Here is a 24,092-nt window from a genome sequence, read left to right as displayed (position 1 = left end):
AGTGTTCCTACTGCTGCCCAAGTCATTCGGATTCTTCTTCTTCTTTTTCGTCTAGCCATTCACGTCCACATCTGAACATAAGCCTCTTCAAGTCTTCCTTTCCATTGTTTTTTGTTGTACGCTACTTGTAGCCAATTTATCACAGCAGATCGTTTCAGATCATCTGTCCATCTTATAGGAGGTCTGCCTGTGGGTCTTTTGTGTTGGTATGGTCTCCAGGTTAGAATTGTTCTGTGCCATTTGTTTAGATCGCTCCTAGCTACATGTCCAGCGTATTCCCATTTCAATTTTAATGATTTTTGTACCACATCGGTGACTTTGGTTTTCTGACAGAAAATCAGTCACCGGATTCTTCTAGTTATGGCAATATAAAAAATATATTTGTATTTTCTGATTTAATTTCGAGCATTCATAACGTATTTCTTTTGTTACAGCTGGTGATTCAGATGCAGCAGTAGAACTCAGAGAAGAAAAATATGAAATCCACATTGAACGCTCCCAAACTGGATTAGGGCTATCGATAGCAGGCGGGCACGGCTCAACTCCTTTCAAGGGCGATGACGAAGGCATCTTCATTTCCAGAGTAACCGAAGGTGGTCCGGCCGATCTAGCAGGATTAAGAGTAGGAGATAAAGTCATAACCGTCAATAGAGTCAACGTCGTTGACGTCAGTCACTACGATGCAGTAGAAGTCTTGAAAGCATCAGGTCCTGTGTTGATTCTAGAAGTAACCCGAGAAGTTACCAGGTTGGTTAAGCCTCCGAACACGATGGTAGCAACTAAGCACAGTCCAACACCTTCTCTTACGAATACGTTGAACAAAAGCGCAATACCCCCTCCATTGCCTCCTCAATTGGAAGAAGAGGTGCCCTTACAAAAAGTATTAGTCCATACAACATTAATTAGAGACTCAAAAGGTCTCGGTTTTAGTATAGCAGGAGGCAAAGGCTCCCAACCCTTTAAGGCTGACAATGACGCCATCTACATATCACGCATTACCGACGGAGGAGTCGCCGATAGAGACGCGAAGCTCTCTGTAGGCGATAAAGTAATATCAATAAACGGCGTCGACTTAACGGGGGCCTCCCACGATCAAACCGTAAGCATGCTTACGGGATTGGAAAGATTCGTGAGACTGGTGGTTGAGAGGGAAGTGCCTCTGGAGAAAAACGGCGACGAGGCTAGTCCGGGACCTCAGCAAAGTCCGAGGTTGTTTGGATTGCCCAAGCCGTATACGGGACTGTATGCTGCTAATAGTTACATGGCTAACCGACCTGGTTACGCGGGGTATCGAAGATCGATGGAACTTGATAAAAAGGTGAGTGTTTTTTTTCTACGGGTGTCTTAAAGACACATTATAAAATTTTAATACTCTTACAAAACTAAGTTTTTTTTAACAATTTTACTATAGGGTTGACCTAAAATTTTGTAAAAGATTAATTATTATTTTTTAATTACACATATACGCTTATTCTGCAATATCATGGATATGTATTTGAAATTTGATGCTTTCACTGTAGCTAGATTTAGCATTTTTCTGATATCATTAGTCATTTTCGTTTTTTAAGTAGATACAATACCCTGTATATTGTAATTTATTGAAATTTCCCCTTCAATATCATAGTCCTGTCGCCAGTGGGGGTACAACATCCTCCTTAATTCAGATGGACTTACCCAAGTTTTTTTATGTATTTTGACCCGTAGAACACGAATTTTTTGGGTAACAGTCGATCCGAATGTCGATAAAATTGTTATAAACAAAGAACTTGAGGAATCACATAACAGCGATTTTTCGCAAAACAAAACATTTTTTTGTATTTTTTGGATCATTCTAAGCAAAAAATGTTTTTACAAGTTTTTTCGTAGGATGCATAGTTTTCGACATAAACGCGGTTGAACTTTCAAAAAATCGAAAAACTGCAATTTTTGAACCCGAATAACTTTTGATTGAAAAATAAAATAGCAATTCTGCTTACCGCATTTGAAAGTTCAAGTCAAATTCTATCGGTTTTGATTACTTTCATTGCTAAAAAATAATTTTTTTATTGTTAAACAAAGCTATAAACACATAGTGAATGAATGTTTTCAATGCATTTCTCAGTTGAAATCCAACGAGTAGGCGCGCATACAGACAATTTCTACGTAGATTACGTACATTAAAACGCATGCATTGGGCACGGGAAACACTATGTGTTTATGGCTTTGTTTAACAAATAAAAACTTAATTTTTAGCAATCAAAATAATCAAAACCGATAGAATTTGACTTGAACTTTCAAATGCAGTAAGCAGAATTGCTATTTTATTTTTTAATCAAAAGTTATTCAGGCTCAAAAATTGCAATTTTTCGATTTTTTGAAAGTTCAACCGCGTTTCTCTCGAAAACTATGCATCCTACGGAAAACCTTGTAAAAACATTTTTTGCTTAGAATGACCCAAAATATACAAAAAAATGTTTTGTTTTGCAAAAAAATCGCTGTTATGTGATTCCTCAAGTTCTTTGTTTATAACAATCTTATCGACATCCGGATCAACTGTTACCCAAAAAATTCGTGTTCGACGGGTCAAAATACATAAAAAAACTTGGGTAAGTCCATCTGAATTAAGGAGGCCGTTGTACCCCCCCTGGCGACAGGACTATCAGTTTAACGTAGGTATACAATACATTCGATTTTGTGTAATCAAGAATATTAAAAAAAAAAAGATAAAACAACAAGCCTAAAATCGCCTAATAGTCTCAATAATTTTTTTGATTCAAACCATGTACCTACAACTAAATTTGAACATAGTAATTAAAAGTTTACTACGTTGCTAAATTAATGTCTACCTAATCACGTGTTCAAAATATGTTCCGTTGTTAATTTGACAATATCCTATCTATACGATGGTAGAATGCTTCTATTACATTTCTACATGTTTCTTTAAAAATTTATATGGATTCGTTGATAATTATTTGCCTAGCTCTGCAACACTTTCTGGTTTAGTTTTATAAATTCTACTTTTCAAGTATCCCCAACAAAAATAATCTTTGAGATTCAAATCGGGTGAACGAGGTGACCATTCCATATTACCTAATCTACCAATCCGGTGATCAACCGGTGAGTGTGTTACTTATCCAATCCCACTTTCTGGACTTAATTTCATTTTCTACCCTCTTTTGTTTGGTCAAGTGTAATAGATCTTCGTTTCTGATAATGTTGTGCCAGAAAATACGAATAATTCGTCGTAGACATTTATTAACAAAGACCTGTAGTTTGTTTGTATGTCTGTAAAGGTTTTGTCACTTTCCAGGTTTCACATCCGTAGAGTAGAACAGACATGCCATTTAACTGGAATATTGGGATCCTTGTCCTTGTAGAATACTCGCCAAACCTCCAAACAGGGCATGCTGAATGCTTGTTGTGCCTTTCGTATCCTCATACGAATATCGGCTTTAGTTCCTCCGCTTTCTGTTATGACACTTCCAAGATACGTAAAATTTTCCACATTTTCAATCTACATGTTATTGAAAGTTAATAGCGTGTTGTTTCTTGCATTTGTTCTCATGTATTTCTTCTTCTTCATGTACCATATCCTTTCAGAACGTTGCTTACCATCATAGCTATCTTAATTTTATTCACTGCCACCCTAAACAGCATGCTTGGTTTTAGTTTTACTAGTAGTAATTTTCAAACTTATTTTATTGACTTCAGTGGAAGTGTTTTCAATTGGTCAGCCACATCTTGGAACCATTGTCCTAATAGGCAGATATCGTCGGCGTATTCTAGATCGCATAGGTGTGTGGTTAACGTCTATTGTACCCCTTTTGTGTCGGAGTCTAGTTTGGAGAGAACATAGTGTACGGCTATGTTAAATAGAAACGGCGAAAGCACGCATCCCTGTCTGACTCCAGTAAGTACGTCAAATTTGTCACTGTTGATCTCATTGTGTGTCACGCTGCATTTCATCCAGACTTCTGGTTCACTCTGTATATAACACCTTAACTGCTCTTAATTTTCGAAATTACGGACAGTAATAAACCGTTAGTTATTTCTGATTGCACGCCAATTTCCTGCGTTAGCAAATCACTCAATTTCTCCATATCTTTTATAACATTCATCATTACTGCCAGTTTTCCTGTTGTAGAAAAAGGAAGATGTAAATCTAACGTTTGCATCAGATTATAAATCGGTGCTTGGAGCTCTGAATTGATCTCTTTAATAAAGCATTACTAATGAGTGTAACCGTTTACTTATCCGCAGGATGGTATTTAGCCGATATTTCACAAGTCTGTCAATATTTGTCGGAGCTATCTTATCTTTTACCTAATACTTTATCATTTATAGTTTAAATGTCTGTGTTTTTGGTGTATTTTAAAATATAGGGTGTAGTCCATACAGACAGCAAGATTTCAGAGCGGGAGTTTCATCAAATACAAACAATATGTAGCCCAAACTTCGGGAACTAGAAGTTTAGAATTGAAATCGTTGGTTTTCCTATCTGAAGCAACTGTTTGTAGAAAAGTTGGTATACTGGGGACTGTAGATATGGAATCATGCTTCGAAGGGACATCTTTTTATTTTCTGACACCCTACTCTCTGGTGTCAGTTTGACTTTATCAACTTGTCTAAATTCAGCAAAAGTTTTCCCTTTCTTTAAGACGTTAATCTGTCCCGGTTCTTGAAGATCAGGGATCAGATTTTATCTTAACAAGTGCGGGATTCGCTGCTTCGATTATTATAGATACAGCTTTGCTGAGTTAGCTTTGTAATGTTAATGTACTCATTTTCTGCTCGTTTTAGGTCCCAAAATCCACAACTTGTCATGTCAACAGTATTAATAGGCTGAGAATATCTTGCGTACTTAACTATTGCGTGTAGGTCTGAAGACACATAAGCTTTAGTTACAATCTTGCGTTTTATATCAAAGCTGTGACCGGTTACAACTATTCAATAGTGTGAAAAACGCCGTTAACTACCAAAAACATAAATGTAGATAGTAAAATCCTATTTTTGTTCTGTCCCCGTAGTTATCACACCATATTACCAAGTGCTTCTTAAGGTACGTATCCATACGTGGGTGTTCCGTGCTCGGAGTAGCTGCTCAAATGGATACGGCATGCGCTCCCCTACATATAAACAGCAAACCGGTTGAATCGAAGAGGGTGAGTGCCGAGCACCAACATATCCACTAAGTGGAGCTGCTACACCAAGCACAGAGCACCCACGTATGGATACGTACCTTTAAGAGTCAGACCGCGTTTAACAAGTTGAAGAAGACATGAGACAATTTCGTTGGCTCCACGAGAAGCTACCAACTAGATGGTATAGTTGGGCCATATTCTGACAAATGAGATATATAAAACCTTTCACTGTCACTTTTTGAGCAAAATAGAGGTGGCAGAGGACCTGCTCGCAAGCAAAATTCATGGTTTAGAGACATAAGTAACTGGTGCGGCATAACTGTTATTATCACAATAATCAGAAGGGCGGAAAAGGGATCTCTGTGTATTCGACAGAAACCATAACAAGATGTAAGAATATTATAAGGTATTATTCTAGATAATTTGAGAAGGAAAAAAGGCTATGAGAAAGAATACCCATCTGAGTTGAGACTAGCATACTGAAACATTAAATCGTGGACATAAAATCTGCAAGAATTACGGAAAAGGTGAAGATTAACAAAATCGGAATTAGCGCACTTTTGAAAACCAGAAAATAAAAGAAGAAAAGTACAAAAGAGAGTGTAAGGAAACAAACAAATACAGCTTAAAGATGCCTATGTACGTCATGATTCTTCTTCTTAGGGTGCCTGTCCGTTCCGAACGTTAGCGATTTTGTTGGTTGCTATACGGAATAGTTGTTTTGAGGTCTTTCTATACCATGCTCTCAGGTTAGAGTTTCGATATAGTTTCCGCCTTCAATGTCCACGTAGAAGCACTGAGTACACGTAACATTTAAGGAGCCGTATTTTTGTTTCTAGGGTGAGGTCATGGCAGTTGAAAACAGAGCTCATAGTCAAGAATGCACTTTTTGCCTTTCCGATGCGAGATCTAATCTCTTGCGTATTGTCCCACGACCCATTGATTATAGTTTCCAAGTATTGTGAGACACGTTCAATTCTCATTTGGTTCACACACAAATTTGCTCCAGTTATGTTTTTCTTGCTGAAAATCATTAGCTTCATTGCTGGTGTTTATATCCAGTCCATATGTTCCACTTGTTTCCGTTATTTTGTTCATTAAGTTTTGCAGCCCTTCTATGGTATTGGAAAACACTATTGTATCATCCGCATACCGCAGGTTACTGACCTTGACTCCAATTATTGAGATGCCTTCATCAATATCTTTTAGAGCCACTTCAAAAATGTGCTCTGAGTACAGATTGAATATCAGCGGTGAAATTATGTATCCCTGTCTCACTCCCCTTAAAATTTTGACCTGATCGTGCGTCAGGATACATGCCAGTATATCCGAAGGATTTCAGCCTTGAGGTCAATAGCTGGTAATATACTACAAGACAGAATATAAAATAACGAAACAAGAGACAAAACGCTTTAAGTACAATTGAGAATATTGTACAAGGTGGAAGACAGAGCCAACATGTTAAATGAATGGATAAAAAGAGAGTAGCAAGAACAGCAAGTGATTTGAAACCAAAATCAACCAGATAACCAGGAAGACCCTTTAAAGGATGCTGAGATAACTGATAGTCAGCATCACGGATACGACTATAGTTTTAAGATCGAACCAGAACAATCATAAAATCTATTTTAAGAAAAAGAAAATTCTATACAAATTTGCACAAAATGGTTAAAAATTGTGCATGTGCACATCTCGTATTTTAACGTTTCTATTAAGAGGAAACAGTAGCGATCAACAGGTAGCGAAAACGCGTTCCAAGATTGCGGCTGTAATTTTGAATATTTTTTCGAGATATTTGGCACACGTATTCGTAATGTAATAAAGAATGGCGGTACAGAGCCCAATTTGAAAAATATATTAATATGTGGAAATTACTCCGTAATTAAATACAATATTAAAAAAACGAGCCTGTACCGCCATTAAGAAGAAAAAAAATACACTTTCTTCAAATAAACTTTTTTATCCGATGCCTAGATTTTGTGTCATTTTGGAACTACTAATGAAATAAAAAATTTTAGTAGTTCCAAAATGACACAAAATCTAGGCATCGAATAAAAAAGTTTATTTGAAGAAAGTGTATTTTTTTGTTCTTCTTAATGGCGGCACAGGCTCGTTTTTTTAATATTGTATTTAATGTTGTTCTGAAGCTATTTTCTTGTGGCATTTTTATAATCAAGTATATTCAAATGGGAAATAAGCCACAATTTTACCTAAAAATGATTTTATTAACGTTTCGACGCCCAAGTCGGGTGTCGTTGTCAAAATACAAAATAATACTAAATAAACAAAAATGTTGTTGTATTTAATTACAGAGTAATTTTCACATATTAATATATTTTTCAAATTGGGCTCTGTACCGCCATTCTTTATTACATTACGAATACGTGTGCCAAATATCTCGAAAAAATATTCAAAATTACAGCCGCAATTTTGGAACGCGTTTTTGCTACCTGTTGATCGCTACTGTTTCCTCTTAATGTCTTTTTTTTTTGGTATTTGAAGAAGTCACTGCTCCGTTGCGCTTTGAGCTATTACTATATCACATGACTTTATTACATCACATTATTTCCCAGGGGTTAAAATAGATCAATTGCATCAACAGGTTTAAATTATATAAGTAGTACTTTGACTTTGAAACGACGGCTATGTGGTAACACTAATCAACAAGTATAAAGGAAGTTTTAATTAACAACACTTATCCAGAGATTCATCTCCGCAACTCAGAATCCACTCCTGCACCTGGCATTACGTAGAAGTGCTTATAGGCCAGTAAAGGAACAGTAAATACGGCGATACCGTGTAATTTTCAGTGTCACCACCGAATTGGATTTAGACTCCTCTTACCCTCTATTTCATTATTTCACTTGAGTCCAGGATTGTTTTTACTTGGGGGTGAAAGCAACCCCTTCTCGGGAGTGAAAACATACGTTCAAAATAAGTTCAGAAATGGATAAAAATAGTAATTCTAAGCAACTTTTATTCTACAGAGTTTTTCACTGTGTCACTACTTTTTGAGTTATTTGAGAGTGAAAATGTTCATTTTTCGACAAAAACCCACGTTTATAAACGGGTTTTCGCAAAAACTCAAAAAGTAAGTATTTTATCAAAAAAATATTCTTAGCAAAAATGTAGCTTAAAAAATGAAAATAATGGTGTACGTATGAAGCCAGTAGACCCAGTAGAAGCGGAGTTGTAGCTCACGAAAAGTATGTTCTTATTCATTGAACTACAAATCGAATATTTCGACGTAAAATAACCAAAAATGAAGCACTTTTCGGGGAACACTCATCAAATGTTTTTTAAAGTGTTTAAAAAAAGGTTAATTTTTGATTTTTATAAAAGATTCTAGCATCAAAACTAAGATCAGTTACGCTCCAAATAAAATTGGTCCTATTTTTGGTAAAAAGAATCGTGAAAATCACCCTCTAATTAGCATCCCAAATGAAATTAATCGTTACCCGCTTTACAATTTACTTTACTTATGTATTGTTTATATGATCTGTAAGTTTCACCGGTTCAAAGTGCGTATTTTTGAAGGGGTTGTAGTTGAAAGGGTTTGAACGAGTAACTAATCACGAGTGAATGCAAACTTTAGACAGCCATATTATCTTAACCAATTGTTGCCTTACAAGAAAACAATAAAATCCAGAATATTCAGAAAAGCAGAACCTACATTTTTACTGTTAGAGATTTTTGTAATACTTTGCAAGCTATTTTGAAAAAGGCATTTTTTTTTCAAAATTAAAAAAAAATTCTTTAAAACCAAATTTTTTCAAAAATGCTCTTTGAACCGGTCAAACATATAGATTATAAATAATACATGAGTAAAGTAAATTGTACAGCGGTAACCATTAATTTCATTTGGAATGCTAATTAGGGGGTGATTTTCACAAAATAAAGCTAGAAAATTAAAAAATAAAAATAAAGCAAATACAATGAAATATAAAAAAATAAAATAAACTTAAAAATAAAATATTTAAACATTATACAAGTTTTGATGTGTTTTCCTTGAAAAGTGGTTTTTTATTTCACGTTGAAATATTCGATTTGGAATTTGACGAATAAGAACCTACTTTTCATGAGCTACAACTGTGCTTCTACTGGGTCTACATAATTCATACATACACCATTTTTATTTCGTTTTTTCATAAGCTACATTTTTCCTAGGCATATTTTTTCGATAAAATACTTTTGAGTTATTTGCGAAAATCCGTCTAAAAACCGAAAAGTATTGACTTAGTGATTTCCGCACTTATTTTGAACTTATGTTTTTTCGCCCCATGAGAAAAGGTGTTTTTTTACCTCCCAAGTAAAAGCAACTCTGGGCTCCAATAATGAAGTAGAGGGTAAGATCAAATAATACTTCAATACTGGCCTATCGGAATCCAATCCTGCATTACGGAGAAGTGCTTATAGCACCGGCGCTTCTTTTTTCTTTCCACTCCAGTTTGAAAAAGGATGTTCTTTTAATTGGCGATTGTGGTTGCATCTGAACTCAACTTTAATTGCTCGACCAATAAAGCATGAGAAGTTGGAAAAGTAGAGGTAGAGTAACAAGTGGAAGTTAAAGGAACTCGGTACTGTTGCGTTTTACTTTATCGATTAACGGCTTGATTTTTTTTATTTGGTCGGACTCTGATTTGTATTAATGAAAGTTAACTTTTATACTATAATTTAAACTAATTCTCAAATAACTAGACCACACTGGAAGTACTGTTAGAAAATTTATTTTATTTAGCGTATGGCTACATCACAGGTTCATATATACATATATATAAATTAAAAACAACAGTAAATACAAAAATATTCTACAAACAAACATCTAGATTATAATATTCGATTGACTCTTTTGTAGCAACCAGGAAATCCGAAGGGTTGCCGTTATAGGATCTAATCGGGCATTCCTCTACCATGTGTTTTACTGTTTGCCTTTCGGCGCCGCAGTCGCAATTTGGTGATTGTATTTTTCCCCATCTGAAAAGTGAGTCGGAACATCTGCCACAGTTCGTCCTTATTCTATTGAGTGTGGTCCAAATTCGTCTCGGTTGGTTGAAGCCCTCAGGTTTGCTTGTAATACATGGCATGTTCCAGTTAGCTGGTGCAGCGTTATTCTCCCATTGTTCTCTCCACCGTTCAGTTACATTAAAGTTTTGATCTACTAGCCTTTTTGCTGTTTTTAGAGGCGGGTGTCTTGAACGGAGCCTATTTATGTCTCTGGCGGAAGTTCCGACATGGGAGCGGAGCTCAGGATCAGTATTGATTTTTGTAAATTCTCTGACAAGGGCATGTTCCCGGCGGATGGGTGGTGGAGCTATATGACTCAAAGCTGGTAACCAGTAAGTGGGCGTGGCCTTGATTGTGCCCGATATAGTTCGCATGGCTTGGTTGAGTTGGACATCAACACGGTGAGTATGTGGACTGTTTATCCATACTGGTGCACAGTATTCCGCTACGGGGTATACCAGTCCTAATGCTGTCGATCTAAGTGTGGGTGCTGAGGAGCCCCATGTAGTGCCGCAGAGCTTTTGCAGGATGTTGTTACGAGTTCGGAGTTTTGCAGCAGTCTTAGTAAGATGCTCTTTAAAGTTTAGCGTTCTGTCAAGTGTAACACTTAAGTATTTTGGGTGTTTATTATAGTTAAGGAGTCTGTCCTCAAAATGGATTTGAGGTTGATAGTTGGCCATCTTGTTGTTCAAATGGAAGCAGGACACTTCTGTCTTAGTTGGATTGGGTTGCAATCTCCATTTGCGGAAATAATTCCCTAGGGCATTTAAATCGTTTGTTAGAATGCGTTCAGTGACCTCGAATTCTTTATGACTTGCGGCAAGCGTCCAGTCGTCTGCGTATCCAAACTTTTTTGATGTGGTTTCTGGCATGTCTGCTATGTAGAGGCTGAAAAGCATGGGAGCCAGCACGGATCCTTGTGGAAGTCCATTATTCAGTTTTCTTTGGGTACTAGTCTTGTCTCCCAATATAACTTTAAAACATCTGTTGGATAGCATGGCGTTAATAACCTCAGTGGTCTTTCTGCATGGGATTATTCGCATTAATTTATATATTGCCCCTTGTCGCCACACAGTGTCGTAAGCAGCAGATAGATCGATGAAGACAGCGGTTGTTTTTAATTACTTTTGAAAGTTTGATTCCACATAATTGGTCAGGGCGAGTACCTGGTCTGTGCAGCTGCGGTTTGGCCGAAATCCTGCCTGTTCCACTGGTAAATGTTGGAATATGGTTTTGCTGATTCTATTATACAACAGTCTTTCGAACAATTTGTACACCATACTTAAGAGTGCGATGGGGCGGTAGTTTTTCGGTGAATTATTACTTTTCCCTGGTTTTAAAATGGCGACGATTTTTGCATTTTTGAGTTGGTGGGGGACGTTGCCCGTTTGAAGGATGTCAGAAAAGAATTTTGCGAGCCATTGCCTAGTGAATCTGCCGCTATGTTTGAGGAAAGCGTGAATGGCGTCGAAACCCGGCGCTTTTCCTGTTTTCATTTCATTTAGGGCTTGCGATATTTCTTCATGCGTAAATGGGTTGGAATATTCTGTTGAGTGTGCAAGACTAGATTTTATGGTTTTGAGGTCTTTTTTTACTTTAATTGTATGTAAACGATTTTGAGGTGCCCTAGAGGTTGACACTATGTGCGTAGCTATTTGGTCTGGAGTTACTAGGTTGGTTTGGCGAGCGGGTGGGTTGCTACTTCCGAGTTTCCGTAGTAAGGACCAAGCTTGTCGACTTGACTTCTGAAAGTCTAGGTTTTCTACTGTCTGGGTCCATTCTTCACGCCTGGCAGCATCAATGCTGTGGAGTAGTTCGTCTGCAATCTCCTGTAACAAAACAGAGATCAGGGTTATATTCTCTCCTCCAGGCCGCAGATCTGAAAGTGCCTCTATCTTTGGCGTCGAATAGAAGGTGGGCACCATGTTCCTCTGCCCATTCCACAAGGGACGTGCCATTTCTGTCAGTGTCTGAGTATTTCCACATCTCATGGTGGCTGTTGAAATCCCCTACGTATATGGCTGGGTGTTCATAGGGATTAAGAACTTGGACAGGCCAGGTAATAGCAGGAGGTTTGTATATGTTAGCTATTATGACATTGCCTATTTTCACAGTTACCTCGTGGATGTTGTTCTCGGTAGAAGTGGCGATTAATGCTGCATTTTCTATGTTTGAACGGACATATGTTGCCACTCCGTAAGCTCTATCGTAGGTAGCGCCCAAAAGATCATAGCCGGTGGATTTTTCCTCTTGAGCTTAGTTGACCTTCGTTTTCTGTGTGCGTTTCCTGAAGTGCTACTAGGTCAACTTCGTTGTCTTTTAAAAGTCTGTGCAGGATTTGACATTTTGCCCTGCTTATGCCTTCTATGTTAAAATGGCAAACTCGTATGCTTGGTTCGAGTTCTTTGGTCAAGTGGTCCTGATAAGGTCCATTTACAAGTGTCATTTCTGGAAAGATTTTCTGTGATATTTGAATTGCCAGGAGATTCAAGATTGTCTGGCGCCTTTTGTGCTAGAAAATTAAAACACAACGAAAACTCATGCTGTCCAATTGTCCTCGCGTTGCTTGGAGTTGCGTGTTTTCTAAGGGTTGGTGTATGGTGATTGTCCCCTTTAGGTATATTCTTTTCCGAGGCTTTAAATTGCTTCTTTGAGCAGTATTCGTTTTTCCGATTATTAGGTTGCTAACCTTTTCAAAATAATAGAACAAAACAGAATACCACAAGAATGGAGATCAAGCATTGGAGAATTACAGAGGAATTAACTTATTAAACACAACATTAAAATTAACAACCAACGTGATAACAAACAAATTGAATAAAATTATACCATTAGCAGCAGAACAACAAGGTTTTAGGTCGGGAAGGTCATGCACTGACGCTATATTTATAATGAGGCAAGTTCAAGAGAAATCGTTGGAATACAACAAACCGGCATATTTATGTTTCGTGGGCCTTAAGAAAACATTTGACAGGGTCAAATTAAAGGACGTTTCTTTATAAGATGTCTGACGTATATATTGCCGAAAGATGAGCATTGAATTTTAGGACATTTTGTCTACGGATGGTTTCTAGGGTATAACTCCTGGAGAGGTGAGCCTCTCGTGTAAGGTTGGAGGGGAAATATGTTCGTAATGGACTTTACGCAGAATACTCCTCTCTAACATTTGCAGCTGGATGGAGTAAACCGTATATTCAATCAGAGACCGAATGTACGTTTTGTATGTGTGTATGTGTTTTACCTGGCATCTGTTCGAATTTTCCACATAGGATTACGGTTCCGGGGATACCGGAAGTATAAATTATATCCCCGGTAAATCAGCTTTTATGTTAGGACGGGACGTGTATGACACGGCCGTGGAACAACAGGGCTCCGCACGGGGTTTTGCGACTGTATTAGGTGCGTTTAAAAAATGAATTTTACAAAATATAGAATTGACTAGCGATAGCTGTAGCTTTGGTTGAAGATGAAAGAATCAAAAGGCGATGGGCAGTTTACCATAGCATGGATATAGTAAATAATTAGGTACTTCCTCACACACTCAATTGAATGTTCGTCATTCATCGTGGAATGTAACTTCTTCTCTTTTAGCAGCCTACTCTGGTCCAGTCCTGGACATAGGTCTCCCCTTGTCTTTTCCATATTGTTCTGCCTTGAGTTCTCTGATGCCAGTTTCTTCCTGCTGTTTCTTTAATGTAGTTGATCCCTTTTTTGCGATCTTCTTATGCCTCGTTATTCGCCATTGTTTAGTAGTTTTTAGCCATTCGTTTAATCGCCATTGTATTATTCTCTTGGCCCACTTCGCTTTCTCTTGCCACATGTCCTGTCCATTTCTATTTAGATTTTGTGATAGCTTGGATATCATCTTTTACTTTGGTTCTTCTTAGATCTTCGTTTCTCATAAATATGATCTCTTAAGCTTATATTTTTCATAAGTCTCTTAATAGCTCTTTGAGTTGTTCTTAGAGGATTGAGAGATTGGTTAGTAAGTGTCATGGTCTCCATTCCATAAGTCATGACAAGAGGCGAGCCAGGCTTGTAGAAGGCGCCCGTTCCCGTTGTCGCCCCGTCCCGTTGTACTATAAACTACTCAATATCTTTCATATCACACGATTCTTTAACCTGTTGTACACGGCCCGTTCTAACATAAATTAGCCTTTAATCGCACTTCCTGGATCGCAGGTCTTTTGATGTTCTCTGCTATCTGGTGATGATGAATCTGTGAAGATTCAAGCGTAAAGTTATATCCGTAAAAGATACTTAATTTTGTTTGTCTCTCTTAGGTAGGAAGGATTTACTTTTTAATGTAATATCAAATTAATTTTCTGGTACTAAATGAAAAAGCTCGGGGCAAGTAATCTCGGAAGTTATTAAGACGTCGTGCTTCTTTGTTTACCTTTTTTGTCCTACTTTTAAAGTAAGTAGCTATTTCGAGAACGTAAATTAACAAAATATTTAGGGAAGAAACGTAAGTAATTATAATTACAGTTGTAAACAATTTTTTTAATAACCATAAGGTTAAGTAATTAAAAGATCTTTGTTTTTATGCAGTTTTTACAATTATAAATTTGAGTAAACGAAGATGGGATAGTGTTTTTATAATTCTTAAAAATCATGAGGACATTAAATTTAATAGTCCTGGATCCCGCGTAACAAATAAAACATTATTAATAGCAAGCTGAAAATTTTTCAATGGCTTAACGGTGTCGAGTCGGACAAACTTTGATGTATGGGAACACTGGATCAGGGGAAGTTTTACTTGTGGAACATGATAAACGTGTCATCCGAACAAGTTTATGATTGTGAAAAATAGCAGTCCGACAGGTAGAACATGTTAAGTGACAGGAATTATTATGTTGATGATAAATAGCAGTCTGATTTTTGCATGAGAGTTTAATGAAAGGGTTAAAGAACCAATTGGAAGTTCTGTCCGACAATATTCATGGCAAATTGCCGTTGTCGAAGAAACCTGTAAGGTATACAGGGTGGGGCATTAGTGTGACACAGTCCAATTACTCGTTTGTCGTAAGAGATACGAAAAAAAGTTATTTAGGTAAAAGTTGGGGCACACATAGTACCATAATTTAAAAATATTTTGAAATATACAGGGTCGTCCGTATTGACAGGGTGACACAAACTTATGTTTTTTTAATGGAACACCCTGTATATTTTTACATTTTTGGATTCTCCTCGATGTTTCCTTTCTTAAAATATATGGTTTTGTAATATTATACGAGGTAGTTTAAAAGTTAATTTTAGTGATTTGACATCAAATATTTATTTTATGTTCAAACGATTTTTAATATAGACTATTGTTAAACATTAACAGTATAGCGAAATGTTTAATTTTAGAATACAGGGTGGGTCGAAACTCGGAATGAGTATTTTTTGAGTTTTCTTAAATGGAACACCCTGTATTTAAGTATTGTCGTGAAATGATATTTTATGGTACTTCTTTATTTCTTAAGCATTCCGTATACCTAAGTGCTTTAATTTGTAAGTTATTCGTGATTCTTTAAGCCAAACATTAATTGTAAGAAAAATTACCTGAAATTTTATTAGGTGGCTGTGAAAATATTTAATCAAAAATAATTTTTGGAAAGAAAATACATCATAATCTAGTCTGATCCTTAATTTATTATTATTGGATGAAATATCCAAATAAATTCGTAGTTAAGATTGTTGGTGCGCAAAATATTAATAAAAACATACAATATTCTACCTAGTCGGCTATGATACCAAATTTCCTTAAAAATTTGACATTATACTATTTTGATAGATCCAGTTGCTTTGTTATCATTACTAATATGTATTTTTCTTATGAGAAACTGATTAATAAGATTTTGGTGCTAGTGGAATATAACAAAAGTGTGCTACTAGCAATAAGAATTTTTCATCAGAAATTTCCTGATAGACGACAACTAAGAAGAGAAACGTTTAAAAATATACTAGAACGGTTTCAACGGACTGATCACTTAGATTATGATAAATATGCTCGAATAAAAACTATTGTAACAGAAGAAAACAGCAATCAGAAATCAGCAAACAGAAAAATGTAATCCTTAGTGTCACTGAGGATCTGCATATTAGTACAATCGTTCTTACAATCTAAGTATCTAGTCTGTTGAAACCGTTTTAGTATACTTTCAAAAGTTTCTCTTTTTGGTTGTCGTCTATAAGGGAATTGCTGATGATAAATTTTTATTGTAAGTAGCTCATTTTTGTTATACTCTCTTAGCACAAAGCCATTTTAATCCGTTCCTCATTAGAAAAATTAATATTAGTAATGGTATCAAATCAACTGGAACTATATAAATAGTATAATGCCAAATGTTTAAGCAAATTTTGTGTCATAGCCAACTAGGCAGAATTTTGTATGTTTGATTCATATTTTAAGCACCAACAACCTTAACTACGAATGTATTTGGATATCTCATCCAATATTAATAAATTAAGGATCAAGCTCGATTATTATGTATTTTTTTTTCGAAAAATTACTTTTGATTGGATATTTTCACGCCTACCTAATGAAATTTTACGTATTTTTGTTGCAATTGGTGTTTGCTTAAAGAATGACGAACGCTGCTTGTTCTTATTCGCGAACTCAAGCGAGGGTGCTGCCGCTTATTTGGAACTAGAGGAATTGGGATGAAAATTTAAACAAACCATCCGTTAACCTTTATATCAACGTCGATTCATAGTCCATTCTTTCACGGTTTTTGCTCTAAATTTTAAAGAACCGCTTGGATTGACATGGAATTTGGCATACGTATAGCTTACATGTCAAAGAAAAAAAGTGATATTGTGCCGATGTGTGTTTTTTCCCTGGGGGTGACTTTCTCCCCCTCTTGGGGGTGAAAAAATATATGTCTAAAATAAGTCCGGAAATGGGTAAACTGACTAATTTTAAGTAACTTTTGTTCTATAGAGCTTTTTCGCCAAGTCGACACTTTTCGAGTTATTTGCTAGTGAATATGTTCATTTTTCAACAAAATAACCACATTTTTAGACGGTTTTTTGCAAATAACTCAAAAAGTTAGTATTTTGTCGAAAAAGACGTTCTTAGCAAAAATGTAGCCTATAAAAAAGTGAAAAAATTGGTGTACGCGTTAGGTCTGTGGATCTCGTAGAACCAGAGTTATAGCCAATGAAAAATAGATTCATATTCACCAAATTTCAAATAGTATATTTCGACGTGAAATATCCAAAAAACTAAGCACTTTTTGGGGAAAACCCATTATAACTATTTTGAAGTGTTTAAAAAAAGCTTTATTTCTGTTTTTACAAAAAGTTTCTAACATTAAATTTAAGCAAGTTACGCTCAAAATAAAGTTGGTCCCTTTTGTTTTTGCAAAAAAAAATCGGGAAGACCACCCCTAATTAGCAACTTAAATGAAATTAATCGTTGTCGCTCCACAAATTAGTTTACTTATGTTGTGTTTATATGATCGGTAAATTTCATCGATTCAAAGTGCTTATTTTTGAATAAATTTGGTTTCAAAGTAAAATTTTTAAAAATTTAAATTTGGAAATTTAAAAATAACTTAAAAATTGTTAGAGATACCAAAAATCTCTAAAAGCAAGAAAAGTCAGATTTGCTTTTCTGAATATCATGTATTTTTTTGTTTTTCTGTTAGACAAAAATTGATTAAGATTTGGTGTTTCTAAATTTGCATACATTCGTGATCAGTGACTCGTTCAACCCTTTTTAACTACAGCCCTTTCAATAATAAGGACTTTCAACCGATGAGACTTACAGATCATATAAACAATATATACACGAGTCAAGAAACTTGTGAAGTCGTAACGATTAAGTTCATTTAAGATACTAATTAGGGAGTGATTTTCTCGATTTTTCTACCAAAACCAAAAGGGACTAACATTATTTTGAGCGTAACTTGTTTAATTTTGATGCTAGAAATTTTTTTATAAAACAAAAATGAAGCTTTTTTTAAACACTTTAAATAAGTTGTAATGAGTTTTCCCCGAAATGTGCTTCATTTTTGGTTATTTCACGTTAAAGTATTCCATTTGGAATTTGACGAATATGAACCTATTTTTCATTAGCTATAACTCTGCTTCTACTAGGTATAGAGACGTGATATATACAACATTTTTTTAAAATTTTTACAGGCTATATTTTTGTTAATAATGTTTTTTCGACAAAATTCTTACTATTTGAGTTATTTGCGAAAACCCGTCTAAAAGCGTGGTTATTTTGTTGAAAAAATGAACATATTCACTGCCAAATAACTCGAAAAGTATTGACTTAGTGAAAAATCTCTATAGAACAAAAGTTACTTAAATTAAAATTAGCCAGTTTATCCATTTCTTGACTTTCTTTGGACGAATATTTTTTGCAACCACCCCCTGGGCAAAAGCACATATCGGCACAATATCACTTTTTTTCTTTGACTTGTTAGCTATGTGTATGCCAAATTTCATGTCAATTCAAGCGGTTCTTTAAAATTTAGAGGTTTTGCAATATTTTACCGTTAAAGAACGGACTATCAATGCTTGTCGGGTGTGTTATTTAACAAGTGATTTATTTTTTTTTAATTAGTTACATCAATAACAATATTAATTACATACATCAAAATACGTTATCCCAATTATATCGGCCATTTTCATGCAACTACACTAGCACCTATAGTCGACTGAGTTCGCGAATTCTGTTTAGCGTGTGGTGAAATGTTTCTGATGTAAGGAGGTGGCCTTTAACAATGGAGGATATCTCGATATCTGGAGCGCAGTCTATTCATTTCGATATCAAGGTTGTCATGGTGGATTGGCAGTCGAATGAGTAGAGAACAGCTTAGTTTTTGCTACTCGTATATTCTCTGAGAAGAGAATGACATCCTCGTAGTTTCGGCGGTGGGATGTGACTCAGAATTGAAAGCCAATAGTTCGGTGTTGGTCTAATTGTACCGGAGATCATTTGCATTGTCTGGTTTAATTGGGTGCCAACAATCTTCACGTGTTTTTTATTGAGCCATCTATATTGGGAAGCATATGGTGCCACATGTGGTGCCACATAGCTTTTGGATGATAATATTTCGCGTTTTTACTTTTGCTATCGTACTTTGTAGGTGTTCTTTCACTGGAAATTCTGTCAACAGTTACTGCAAGATATTTTGGAGTTAAGTTATGAGTCGGTAGTCTTTTTTCAAAGTCAACGGAAAGTTTTTTTGGGCATTATTATTGTAAGGAACAGCACACTTCAGATTTGTTGTTTTTTTGACATTGTTTATTTTTATTTTTCTTTTGTTAAAATTTAACGGCTCGATGCTTTGTAGTTCATTTCACGAAGAGGGCATTTTCAATGTCATATATCCAGAAATCGATTTGATCCTGTAGATATATTATACTACCACTTATCTGGCATATTTGCTTTTCCTGATTCTCATCAAATATCGTGTTATTGGATGCTGAGTACAACTTATTCAGGTTCCTGCTGAAATTAGTCTCTTTTCATCGATATATTGCCCTGACACTGATAAAAATAAATCTAAACACGATTCTTCAATGAAATCTAAAAATCTGTCGATCTCTTTGAAAATAATCTTATTTGCAGCTAGATTTCATTCATCTTGTAAAATCTTTCTCAAGTTTTTCATGTGCGATTTCATTATAACTATTATTGTTATTAAGGGGAAAGGCGCAAAAAGTCGCTGGTCAAAATTTTTAATGTGTTTTAAATGTATTTATTTTTTTAGAATCCTGAGAAAACTGATAAGTATTTTAGAAAAATTTAAAAGCAGAATGAAAGATTACGTTATTACCGAGGGCCGAAAGTCCCTTAGAATAAATAAAAGGTTTCTTTTTAATGAAATAATTGCAATTAAAAATCACACTGAATTTTCTCTTTTATTTTCACCTCTGTAACTTATTAAAATAAACATTATAAAAGTTTTCAGGGACATTCGGCCCTCAGTAATAATGTAATCTTTCATTATGCGTTTAAATTTTTCCAAAATATTTATTAGTTTTCTTAGGATTCGAAAAAAATTACTACATTAAAACACATTAAAAATTTTGACAGGCGACATTTTGCGCCTTTCCCCTTAAGCGTAGAATGTAATGAATGTCCCAAAATTCGCGTAAGATTTGAATTTACCGCCATTTGTGCTTCATAAATGGCCTTCACAAAAGTATTGGGAACAGCCATAGCCACCTTTACTTTACAAGCCATGAAGAGAAAAAGGCAACGTCGCAATTGATGACGTCCGTAGTCTGACTTTCGGACTACCGCTTTCGAAACTACGATTTTAAAGTACAAATTCTGGTAAATTTGTAGTATTTTTTGAGTCGAACAAGAAAATATTATTAATTGGAAGTTTGTACAAAATAATATTAAAAGTAATTCCTTGTAAGTAACGTTTATTATACAAAAAAAAAAACCAACAACAAGAATATAAACGGGATTCATTTTTTTCGAATCCTAAGAAAACTAATAAGTATTTTTCAAAAATTTAAACGCAGAGTGAAATATTACGTTAGGACCAAGGGCCCAAAGTCCCTGAAAACTTCTATGTTTATTTTAATAAGTTACAGGGGTGAAAAACTAAGAAAATTTAGTGTGATTTTTAGTTTCAAATATGTCATTAAAAAAACTTTTTATTCGTTCTAAGGGACTTTTGACTCTCGGTAATAAAGTAATCTTTTATTCTGCGTTTAAATTTTTCAAAAATACTTATTAGTTTTCTCAGAATTCGAAAAAAATTATTACATTTAAAATACAGGCGTCAAAATTTTGCATTTTGTTCCTTTCCCCTTAAAGTTGGTCGCACTTATTTAGAAACACCCTGAATTGATAAAGAACAAATCTAGTTGTTAAATATAAGCGAATTAATCAAAAAAACAGAATGTTAAGAAAACCGGAGTCTAGAGTTGGGTTTTAATTTCAGTATTTTATAAATGTCCGGTACAGCATAAAAATTTAACTGGTTAGCAACAATATTATTACAGCGGTATTGTTAAAGAATTAGGCTATAACATATTTAAAAAAATCACTTAAATCTGCCAACAGGTTTAGGAAATATAAGACATTAAAAATGACAAAATTTTTAAGTGGACGGATTTCTATATGCACGTAAGTTTATATAAAAATATATTATGGTAGGGGAGCAAAGTATGCTAAATGTGCAGTCACTCGAGCGCTTTGGGGACCTATTGGGTTGTGATTATTACGCCCTAATACCAAAAAAAGTTAAGTAAAATTTTCCATTTTAGCGGGCGCTTGCCATTTTTTAATTAAATTTTCCATTTCCATTAATCGTTTTTTCCGAATATAGCGCCATCTATCCATAATTCGAAAAAATGTTTCGAATAAAAGTTGCTTATTTTTATGCAGAAAATTCAAATCTGCAATAAAAAATGGGGGCTCCCATTTAAGATTTTAAAGTAACCCCCCACCCCACCTCCATGGGGGGTTGCGTTTGGTACCATTTAATATATTTTTCAAAAATATTAAATAAGTGTATTTTGCAGTTTTTCGATCTGATGTTTATTTTGCTAAATATCGCGGGATTTGTATTTAAAATTTAAAATTTACCCCCCACCCCTCTCTGTGAGGGTCGTGTTTAGTATCTATCGATAGATTTTTGAAAAATATTGAACGTGTAGTTTTTAGTTTTTCGATCTGACGTTCATTTCGCGAAATATTCGCCTTTTTCTTGTGAAACTTTGTGACTCACCAACTCCCTTACGCCCCGCTCAAATCGTCAGATTTTTTAAATATACACTATTTTGCATGTACTTAACTTACCTTATCTTAATCTGACAATTTCGAGTATTTTTAAGGATAGATTTTTTTTTTCGGGCCCCCCTAAACGAACTCCCCTGTGTTAAGAGCCAATATATGGCAGAGGTACATCTGCAGGGTACCACGTTTCTCCCCATATGATAATCTGACGCGCTCGAGTAACTGCAAAAATCCCCGCTTGGGCTCCCCTACCATTATATTGAACTAAAATCATCTTAATAACATACCTTTTAATGATCTTTATAATTTGGAGCACGAAATATTGTAAAATATTTCAGTTTCTCTGTAAATACAGTGAAAATTATTTAAAAACAAATGAGAACTGTCAGAATTAATCGGTCTACCAATAGATGTTGCCAAGTTTCAACTTCATGGCTTGTTAAGTAAAGGTGGCTATGGAACAGCAAACAGATTGACAGCTGACAGTTCAGGTAAAAGTAAAGTAAAAATAGAGCGTTACACGAAAGAACAACGCATTTTAATTATTCAAAAATATTTTAAAAATAATGAAAGTTTGGCGGCAACAGTTTAAAAATTTCGAACAAAATATGGTCGGAATATTGATTTATCATGGGACCATACTCCTTTGAAAATGAGGCTGGTCAAGAGGTGTAATTGGATGATATAGATGTGGACCGACATATAGTTTCAACAAGACGGTTCCATATGTCATACAGTCCGTGAAACAATTCAATTTCTGAATGAGACATTTCCTGGTCGTCGTATACTCTCTCGCTTCGGTGATCTGAATTGGCCTCTTAGATCGGCCTGATTTAACACCGTCGGACTTTTTTAAATTGAGTTATTTGAAGTCAAAGGTGTATGCCAACAAACCTACAACCACCTGTGTGGTTTAAGAGGGAAATTCAAGGCTGTGTAACGTATGAAACGCTGTAAACCAGAATAGATATAGCTTTAAAGTTACTTAGTTATGGAAGTGTTCTGAAACTAGATTAGCTGGATTTTCAAGAGACTAAACAGTAGGGCGCAGGGGAGGATCAGGCCGTATTTGCACGCCCGAAATAAGACGGTACCTAATGAAGTACTGGAGTGTTAGAAACTAAATTAAAATAAGGAAAGAAATGAAAAGGAACTACTAACCGAGAAGATATTACTGAGAATGTATAAGGGCGCCAGGGAAGAATTGAATATATTCTTCTCCACGTGACCTATATTGCTGTACCTAACTAATACTATTAAAATGGTAGGATAATAAAACATATAAGTATGTACAACCAACAAATTTAATGAAATAAAAAACCTATAACCCCTATATACAATTTTATACAAACTAGCGAACCACCGGACGTACTAGGCTAGTACGCTCCTGACTATTACACAGATATTACAGTATAAAAAGGAAATGTATTGAATTTATTATACCAAGACAGTTAATTGATCTAAATATGTATGTACAAAAACTTATTATTAAGGAGAATTACACTATTGGTTGACAATCCCACATCTGATCGGAATGACAAACCGGACAATACTGATAGATTGTGATAATAACCGAGATAGTGTGCACAGTATCTTACCAGATAGGTTATGATCTCCGGACTATTTTAAATAAAAAAAATACAATAATGAAAATGACATATAAAATTTGTTGGAAAGAAAAATATTGATTATGATAACGTTATTTTAGAAAAATAAACTTATATGATTATTAAGATTATTTATGTTATTAAAAAATGTTAAAGTTGAAATATGTTGTGTAAAAGAATTGAAGATGTAAATTTTAATAATAAAAACCTGTCGTTTCTACAAAAAAGTAGGCCTGTGGCTTCTCCAAACTCCGGTGAAGTTGGTGCGGGAGAGCCAAGTAAGGTATCTTCCGGTTTTTCCTACCTTAGGGGGAGTACTTCTCACCAACCAGAAGGTACGACGATGAGGTGCGACAAGGAGGTACTTCCTAGCACCGGGAAAACTATCTATCTCCACAAAACAAAAAACTAAAATCCATCCAATGCCAAAAGAACACAAAATGATTGTCTATTCCATATCCAAAAAAAAATGACTTAATCTTGGTCTCCACCAGTGGCTAAAAACAAAAACTTGATCAGCTGATTGCCTTGACCACAAAAGAAACAGGGCCTCTGCAAAAAGGTGTATCACCTTATCAGAACTTGACAGAGAAAAAATCTAAGTAAAAAATTGAGTTTGATGTACATGTTTGAAGTATCATTGACCTTGATTATCCT

General features: G+C 35.2%; 1 protein-coding gene across 7 annotated transcripts in view; it reads left to right on the top strand.

Moving 5' to 3' along the window:
* LOC126880627 (protein lap4-like) overlaps positions 1–24,092 on the top strand; it is a 506,864-nt gene that overhangs the window by 357,142 nt on the left and 125,630 nt on the right. For all 7 annotated transcript variants that reach the window (XR_007696657.1, XM_050644639.1, XM_050644640.1 and 4 more), the window contains one exon: positions 435–1,318. Coding sequence is in view for 6 of the 7 variants with exons in the window: in XM_050644639.1 (XP_050500596.1) it covers positions 435–1,318 (884 nt within the window). In the remaining variant the exon portion in view is untranslated. The remainder of the gene's footprint in view (positions 1–434; positions 1,319–24,092) is intronic.

This window comes from Diabrotica virgifera, chromosome 2, assembly GCF_917563875.1.
Source record: "Diabrotica virgifera virgifera chromosome 2, PGI_DIABVI_V3a".
In the NCBI taxonomy this organism is placed as follows: Eukaryota; Metazoa; Arthropoda; class Insecta; order Coleoptera; family Chrysomelidae; genus Diabrotica; species Diabrotica virgifera.
This window is presented reverse-complemented; position numbering and strand designations above follow the sequence as displayed.